Below are 8,448 nucleotides of genomic sequence, written 5' to 3'. Positions count from 1 at the left end.
AAAGAAAAGAAAAAGAAAGAAAAGACAGGGTTGAGTGTGGTGGTGCACACTTGGGAGGCTGAGGCAGGATGATCACTATGAATTTCAGGCCAGCCTTGGCTACAAAGTGAGCTCAAAGCCAGCCTGGACTGTAGAGTGAGACCGTGTCTCAAAAAAAAGGAAAGAAAAGAAAAGACAGGATTGCAGGATGCGTTTTGCAAAAGTGTGCTTTCCAACGAAACAGGCACAGAGGGCTGTGAGGCAAGATTCTTGTCAAAGAAAGGGGATCCGAGAACAAATGTTGAAAGACTGCAGCCAAAGGGAGTGGCTCTCAGGCCATCAGGTCTGGAGTGAGGCTGAGGGCTTCTCTCACCAACCTCACTGGACAGTGGAGGGACAAAGGCAGGGAGCAGCAGGCACAGGCCTAGGGTGAGACTTGGAGATCAATCAGCAGCACAGGCCTGGCTTCCTGGCCGCCCGCTGCTGCCTGCTGCCCTTCCCTCCTCTCCTCAGGTCCACTGGGCTTCCTGGCTCAGCTCCTCTCCCAGCCCCTAGTCCAGTGTCCACACCTCCACCCTTTGGCACAATGCCCACGGCCAAGGATGAGACTGAGTCTGGCTGCCTTGGACAGCACCACCCTGCCAGACGACAGGGGCTGCAGCCAGCGGGGGGCTGGGGCTGCAGCCAGCGGGGGGCTGGGGCTGCAGCCAGCGGGGGGCTGGGGCTGCAGCCAGCGGGGGGCTGGGGCGAGGCAGAGAGGAAGCGCAGCCTGATGATGCGTCCTAACCCCAGCGAGGAAGCTGGGTCACCGGGGGAATTTCCCAGGGTAAGGGCTCGTGCTTGCGTATGCAAAGGCTGCGCTCCAGTCAGCCCTCAGCCCAGGACTGGAGGGGGAGGAGGCCAGAGAGGGTGCCAGGCCTTGCACGCCGCAGGCTCCTCTGCTTCATCTCATTTCATCCCTAAAACATTCTCCAATTAGAAAATTGGGAGCCTGAGGCTCAGGGAGGAGGTGGATAGCCTGGAGAGAAGGCAGGATGCCACAGCCCTGCAGGGAGCCCCGTCTGGGCAGTGATGCAGTGCCTTTGTGCTGCTGCTGCAGGCCTGGGTCTGGGAAGCCTAGAAGTTTCATTTTAGGTTTCCATCTCACTCACCAGGGAAATTTCATCCTGGAACAGCGCAGGTAGAAACCCTGACTCACCTTGGGCAAATCCCGGGACTCTGTCCCTTCAAGGCCCTGTGGGGGTGGGCAGAGCAAGGAGAGGCTGCCCTGACAACCCTGCACTCTGGCTCCTGGGACTCTAGCATGACACGGGGCTGGGATGGCAGCCCCCAAGGAGAGCCTCTTTGCGCCTTCTGTCTCTCAGTGCCGCTGCCGTCCATCCCTGATCCCGGGTGCTCTGCGGCTCTCCAGGGAGCTGCTCTCACTTCCCCACAGTCAGACCTGAAAAGTCAGGTGCGAGACAGGGCTGGAGGCCAATGCCAGCCCCTGGCGTTCTGGCCAGGGCTGACTGTTCCTCCTGTCACTGAGCTTATGCACAGACCCACGGCCATGCCTCAAGTTGTGTACGGCACACAAAAGCGTGCCGAGGAAGGTGTGTGCGCGTCCCCATGAGCGAGTGCAGAGCAGGTCTGGGGTCTGCGAGTGCTCCTGTGCGGTCTGGTCTATAGACACCGACACGGCGCCTGTATTTCTGCCTTTACTGAAGGGCCCAACTTTCCACTTTTCTCTGCGTGGTCAGCTGTGTGCGCCCATGTGTGTGCCATGTCTCGCTAGCAGTGCACCTCCACTCTGCATGCACAGAGAGTGCTGAGCGGTGCCCCCGTAGCGCTGGGTGGAAACACCAACTTCCTTCCTTCTCTGCTTCCTTCAGCTCTTCCTGATCCTGGGCCAAGCCCTCATTGGGGTACCCAGGGAGGAGTGCTGGCTGCAGCGGGCAGCACAGCAGGCACGCGGTGCACCCGAGGGGAAGGGGCAGGACCGCACAGAAGGAAACGCAGGTGCTAAAGCTTCTTAGGACCGCGAGGCTGGGGGAGGGCCCATCCAGGGGGCGGCGGCTGAGGACTCGGCAGTCCTTGTCCAGCTGGCGAAGCTTGTGACCTGCCTCTAGAAGCTCCTCCCGCTCCTGGGTACCCAGGCAAGGACACCTGGCTTGTATGTGCCACTCTCCTTTCGGCATAGCAGGATGGGCCTGTCCGTTGTTTTCTGGCTCCCCAGGGCCCCCACCCAGCCCTGCCCCTCCCCCACACGGCCTCAGAGCCGACTTTTCTAAAGGACACCTCTAGCATGCCACGCCCCACCCGTGGAATATCTGCGACTGCCAAGGCTCAGAGGGTAAAGTCCACGGCCGTTTCCTGGACTCTTCATGACCCTTGGGTGGTGTTCCCAAGGCCTGCGATGGCCTCTGCCTTCCCAGCATTCAGGGTCTGCCTGTCCCGCACCCTGCGCTGGCTACAGCTTGTCTACTTCCCAAATCGCCGTCCGCGCCCCCTGTGGCTCATCTTAGTCGTTGCACTCGGTTCTCTGGTCTGCGCTTTGGGGCTTTTGTGGAGTCACCTGCTCTGCCCAAGCAGCTCTTGGAGGGTGAGGGGTGCAGTGCAGCAGGGAGGCTGCCGCGTGGCCCCCTCTGGGCCTGCTACTTTCCTATGCAGCAGAATTCTGCCCACTGTTAACCCTAAGGAGCTACTGTCTACTGAGCCTGTCCTGGGCCCTGCGCCGTGTGCACGAGATGCAGGCCTTGTCCTGCCTCATCTCCATGACACGACATGACGAGACGGAGCCTTGCGGCTCACCTTGCACAGGCCAGGTGATCAGGCCTGTGGAGGGCAAGTGCCGAGATTCCTGCCTGTGGCTGACTGGGATTCAAGCTCAGGCTGCTGAGGACCTAAGCAGAGGCTGTTAGGTCACGAGAATTTCCCACTTGCCTCCCTGACTGCAAAATGGGGAAGTCTCCTTTGGGAAACCGAGGTCTGGTGGGGAACAGTGCCACGCTGATTTACCACACTGAGTTCTGCAATTCAGGTAGGGCAACTTGCCACCTCTGCCTTCCGCTGCCTGTGACCTGCCCTCTGCCACCCAGGAGCCCAGGGTCTAGGTCTGGGCCCTAGATCTAGCTCGCACTAACAGCTTGGTGACAAGCTGCTCTACAGGCCTGTCACCAAATGTGTCACACAACAGTGCAGGTATCATTGTGTGATGTCTCCAGGCACTTTGTCCTGCCACTAGGAGCCTGGGCCTCATCTATAACTGCAAAGGAAGTATGTGATGGCCAGGAAGAGTGTGGTTTTACTCTATAATCTCAGCCAAGCCCAGGGACAGTAACCACTGAGGGCCTCAGCACACACACCCAGTGGTCCCTATGCCACTAGGCACTGGCCAGAAGCGACTGTGGAGCTTCCCAGAGAGCCACTCTGCTCAGGCCACAGGACAGCCACTTGCTTTTGTACCAGCCCCTTGCTTCAGAGAGTTCCCGAGGCCCAGAAGTGTGAGTGTGGCTCTTTCCAGCCGTAAGTTCTGAGCCATGCTTTCCTGGAGGGCAGGAGGGGCACCACTGGAGCTGGGGAAGGTGACCCAGGCCTTGTGCTCACTTCAGAGGGTGACCACAGTGATGGGACAAAGTACAGTGATCGTAAAATCCCTGGACCCAGGCCACAACCAGAGGTCCAGTTCTGTCCCCTGCCAAGTTGCTGTGACCTTGGGCCAGAGGCTGTTCTCTGTGGAGGTGACAGCTGTCTCGGCTGTAACTGAAAGGGACGTGGGAATCTGAGAACCTGGCCTCTGCACTCCAAACGTGGCGGCCACTCCATGGCTCCCACTGAGACAGCTCGAGCTTTTGCTTTCTCTTTTTTTGTGGTACCAGGGATCGAACTGAGGACTTGCTCTTGCCAGGCAAGCACTTATTCCACTGAGCTATCTCCCTGGCTTTCACTTTTCTTTCAAAGTAATTTAGCCCCTACCACTTCTGGTTGAACTTTTGGCCCCAGAAGCAACCCCCAGTCGTGTGGGGGAGCTGGCAGGTGGAAGACCTTCAGAAAGCTGGGGGCTCATGAATGAAGGAGATGCCTGGGATTCAGAACAGCGACTGCCACAAGCGATTCCAAGAGAACTTTTGGTTTCTTGGTTTGTTCTGGAGTATGTGGATCCTGTTCCCTGGGGCTGCTAGCATTGCCTCCATCTCCACCTTCCACCCAGGGCTCCCTCCTTGCCTTGGGCTACGCAAATTTCCTCCAGGAAGCCTTTTCACAGGACTGGCTTCCTTCGGACAGGTTTTTGTAAACGTGACTGCATGGATACGCTCTACTTCAAGCCTCCAAAGGCTTCCTTGGGCCAGCAGTGAAAAATCCTGAATTCAAGACCAGAGGTTGGTCCATACTCCCACTGCTGGTTCACCCTAGAAATCCTCCAAGTCCCCTCCTGTTACTGGCCAGTCCCTAAAGCAGCCACCCTAGCTAAAAATGAAGTGAAAAATGGGTGTGGGGAGCATTGGGGTGGTGTCTTGTCCATGCCAGGTGCCTCGCTTCCAGTCCCCAGGCTGCCTCCTCTCCGTCCCTCAGCCTCCTGGGCCTCCTCCCTTCTCCTGCTTGGGCTCCACTCCCTGCCTGAGCACCACCACTCCTGGCCTTGGGGCACAGGCAGCCCTGCAATCCGCAGCTAACCAATCACCTTCCTGAAATCAAAGGTCAGTGAGCTGCATGGTTTCTCCTCTCAGCTCTAACAGCTGAGCCCAGTGCCGGGCAGCAGGAACAACAGCTGACTCCAAGCAGGCGCAGGCCGAGCCCTTCCAAGAACTTCTTACCAGACTTCCATGAGGCAATAGGTTAGGTCCAATTAGAAGTGCACTTTGCAGATCAGGCTGAGGCTGCTGGCTTAAGAAAGATTCCATGCTCAACAGTGGTAAAGATCTTGCTCCAAAGCCCTCAGCCATCTTGTTAACTTATCTTTCAGTGACAGCTAAGTTAAACTGGACAAATAGGCAAAACAGCCCTCTGCTGACCCTCAAGGAATTTGGGCTCGCTGCCTAGCAGAGGAAAGTAAAGACAGCACAACTCCCCTTAGTTCTACTGTGTCAAAGATGGAAAATAGAATTCTTCAAAATTGTTGGGTCAGGCGGGTGTGGTAGTGCATGCTATAATCCTAGCACTCAGGAGGCTGAGGCAGGAGGATTGTTGGGAGTTCGAGACCAGCCTGGGCTACAAAGTGAGCTCAAGGCCAGCCTGAACTGTGTGGTAAAGTCTTGTCTCAAAAACATCAAAGAAAAAAAAAATTGTTGGGGCCGGGGAGATGGCTCAGTGGAATAAGCACTTCCCTGACAAGTGCAAGGACCTGCGTTCAATCCCTGGTTCTGCCAAAAAAAAAGAAAAAAATGTTGAGTCCTACACGGTATAAATGAATGGTGGGCCCAGGTCATGCAGAGAGGGAGGGACAAGACTAGACCTCCCAGGTCTCTCACCTGACCTGCTGGCCACAGTTACTACCACACCCCCACTGAACTGCAGTGACTGGCTGGCAGTGCGCAGAGTGCCCCAGCCAGGAGGTGGCTCCTGCCATAGTCACTGGACAATCCTGGGACCAGTCACAGACCCAGCGTGGGGCTGGGGAAGGAAAATGGCTTGTCAGGACCTGCAGGGAGTGCAAACCTCCCATGGGTCAAGCCGGGTCACGGTCATGCCAGTGTCCCCGCGGAGGTCCGCAGGGGAGCAGTGCGGCTGGCCAAAGTGGGTGAGGAGCACGCCTGCAGGTGTTCAGGCAGCACGGGGAGCAGAGAGGACCCGAGACCCCAGCTGGCGCTGGGCAGCCCCAGGCCCAGGGCAAGCTCCGACTCCGTGATCTTCTCAGGAAGCGCCCAATGGCCAGCAACGACGGACTCGCTCCTGGACAGAGCTGGCAGCATGGGCGGAGGAGGAGGCAGCAGGCTGCAGCCTGGGCCGCAGCAGCCCCGCTGAAAACGGCTGTTCTTCCGTGTAGAGGACGAGTGGGAATCATGGGGACATACCAAGGCTCACTCTCGCACATTGACGTTAAAAGAGAAGCCGAGATGTCTTCTCGTCCAGTTCTCTGGTTTTGTAGGCAAGCACCTGGAGACTTAGGAGGACCCGCCGGGGCCAGCGCGCAGGGGGCTGCAGCCCTCACTGCCCCTTCCTCCCGGCCCACCGAGATCCCTTCCGTTCAAAGCACACGCACCACTCGCTTCACGGTTTCACAGAGGAGGCTCAGTGTGTTCAGGGTCTGACAAGCCCGGAGCAGGGGTCGGGGAGGCTGGGGCTCTGGGGCGGAGGTGGAAGGGGACAGGATGGCGAGGGTCACCTCCCTGCAGCGCTGGGCCTGGGGCCGGAGCGGAGGGGCTGCACCCGCAGGGCTGGGAAGGGTCTGTCTGAAGCCCTGGTGGGTGGGGACAGGTGCCCACCCCAGCTCCTTCCTTTGTCTCCGGAGCTGGAACTGCAGCTCGGGCACGGCGGCTGCCACCACAGCCTAGTCCTCGCCGCCGCAGAGAGCCAGCAGGGCCTTCCTGAAGTCTCCGGAGGTGTCACCCTGGTGGCAGAGGAAGAACTCAGTGAGTCAAGAGGTCTGCACCTTCACCCCGACAGCTCTCTGTCCCTGGTCACCAGGGCGGCTGTCACGCTGCTACAGACAACTTTGCTGGAAGTATTTTTCTCTTCATGTCTTTGTAACACGTGTGGTTCTGTCCATAGAATAAATTCCTAGAAGTACGCAGATTGCCAAGTCTAAAACAGAAACAGTTAAAGACTTGAAACCGCTACATTATTTTATATTTAAATTTCTTTCCTGTCTTTAAAGCTGTGCCACAATTTAAATACCCACTAAGCCTTGGACATCGCCTATGGGATTCCTATGTCCTTGCCACCAGACAGCGTCACTGGCCAAGCTCAAGGACCAAAAAATGGGCTGTATAAGTCAGAGAAGGCAGATGCAGAAGGTGTCACATTACACAAACCCATAAAATACCAAAAAAAATCAGCCGGGCCTGGTGGTGCACACCAGTAACCCCAGCACTCAGAAGGCTGAGACAGGAGGATCGTTGTGAGCTCAAGACCAGCCTGGGCTATGGAGTGGGTTCAAGGCCAGCCTGAACTGTACTGTAAGACCCTATCTCAAGTGGCTGGTGAGATGGCTCAGTGGTCCAAAGCACCTACTTAGAACAAGCTTAGCAAAGCACAGGGACCACGGTTCAATCCCCCAGCACCACATGCCAGCCAGCCCCGCCCCCAGGTGGGCTGAGCTGGCCACACACACACACACACACACTAAATAAATAAATAAAATTAAAAAAAAAAAAAAAGACCCTATCTCGAGCGTCTAGCGAGGTTCTGTTTAGAAACGTCAGAGTGGGAACCCCTTCGGTGTTGCCCAGATCAGACACTAACAATGCACACTCAGCAGGACATTCAACCCCCAAAGCAGCGGCCAATGATATATATCTGTGGAGAATGTCACACAGAAAATGAAATTAAATCCAGGGATCCAATCAGATGTAGAGAATGTGGATACAGAATAATGTACAAGAAAAGAACTAAAAGACTGGTGGTTTTTGATGCTTGGTAAAACATGGGAATTCAGAAAAGTGTCTTTGTTGGTACCTGGATTTGTCCCTTCAGGAGTCTTGTATAGCTTTGGATTCAACACACTTAGGAATACAACTATATACATGATTTCATTTTCAAAACCAGATTGTAGGGGGCCTGCCACGCAGCTCAGTTCTTTGGGGGCCTGCCCCGTAGCTCAGTTCTCTAAGTGGCTGCTTCAACAAAGCAGTCAGGCTCAGATTGCTGTGGTTCGATCCTCACAACTCAAGCCAGCCAAAGCTGCCCTGAAGGCATTCGGAGCAAAAAAAAAAAAAAAAAAACAAAACCAGATTGAGAAACAGTAGATTAAGAGATTTTTTTTTCCCCCACAGAAATACTCTGAAGATTACATTGGCAAGAAGAACATAGAATGACATGATGGACCAACAAGTATCCAGTGAACAACACATGCAAAGCCTGGTATCAAAAAAGAACCAGAAGCACAGAATGTGCTTCCTTTTTAAATAGTGTGTAATGGTTAATTGGACAGAAAGAATCTAGTACAAGACAAGTAGACACCAGTGTGGCTATTAACATCGACTATTGTCTTTGTTACTTTTTCTATTGCAGAGACAAAATGCTCAACATCCAAAGTTAGGAGGAAAGATGTATTTATCTCACAGTTAGTAGAGGCTGGCTTATAGACAGCTGGCTCCAAGGCAATGTGGCATGGCAGTGGGGCATCACAGAGAAGAAAGAGTTCATGGTGGGCGGAAGGCAATGAGCAGCAAGAGAAAAGCCTCTTTGTGTCCCTTATATCTTATGCGGGCTCGTCACCTTAGGGCAGGTAGCACTCACACTCTTTCCTAGCATTGCATCTTTGATCCCAGCATCACACTCTAGGTCCAGCCTGCTCCAAAAAGCCCCACCTATGACCACATGAAACTTAGA

General features: G+C 55.2%; 1 protein-coding gene and 1 pseudogene across 5 annotated transcripts in view; one reads left to right on the top strand and one right to left on the bottom strand.

The window, feature by feature from the left end:
• Nucleotides 1-6,204: 6,204 nt before the first annotated feature.
• Nucleotides 6,205-8,448, bottom strand: part of Anxa6 (annexin A6) — a 50,442-nt gene continuing 48,198 nt past the window's right edge. For 3 of the 5 annotated variants that reach the window (XM_004629318.2, XM_023713107.1, XM_023713108.1), the window contains one exon: nt 6,445-6,505. In XM_004629318.2, the coding sequence (XP_004629375.1) occupies nt 6,446-6,505 (60 nt within the window). In that variant the 3' untranslated portion in view covers nt 6,445. Of the gene's footprint in view, nt 6,506-8,448 lie in introns of all 5 variants that reach the window. The other 2 variants (XM_023713106.1, XM_023713109.1) reach the window with 1 other exon arrangement.
• LOC105741929 lies at nt 7,361-7,593 on the top strand (annotated as a pseudogene).

Source organism: Octodon degus, unplaced genomic scaffold, assembly GCF_000260255.1.
Source record: "Octodon degus isolate 3935 unplaced genomic scaffold, OctDeg1.0 scaffold00029, whole genome shotgun sequence".
Lineage (NCBI taxonomy): Eukaryota > Metazoa > Chordata > Mammalia > Rodentia > Octodontidae > Octodon > Octodon degus.
Note: the sequence above shows the minus strand (reverse complement) of the source record. Positions and strands in the feature narration are given on the sequence as shown.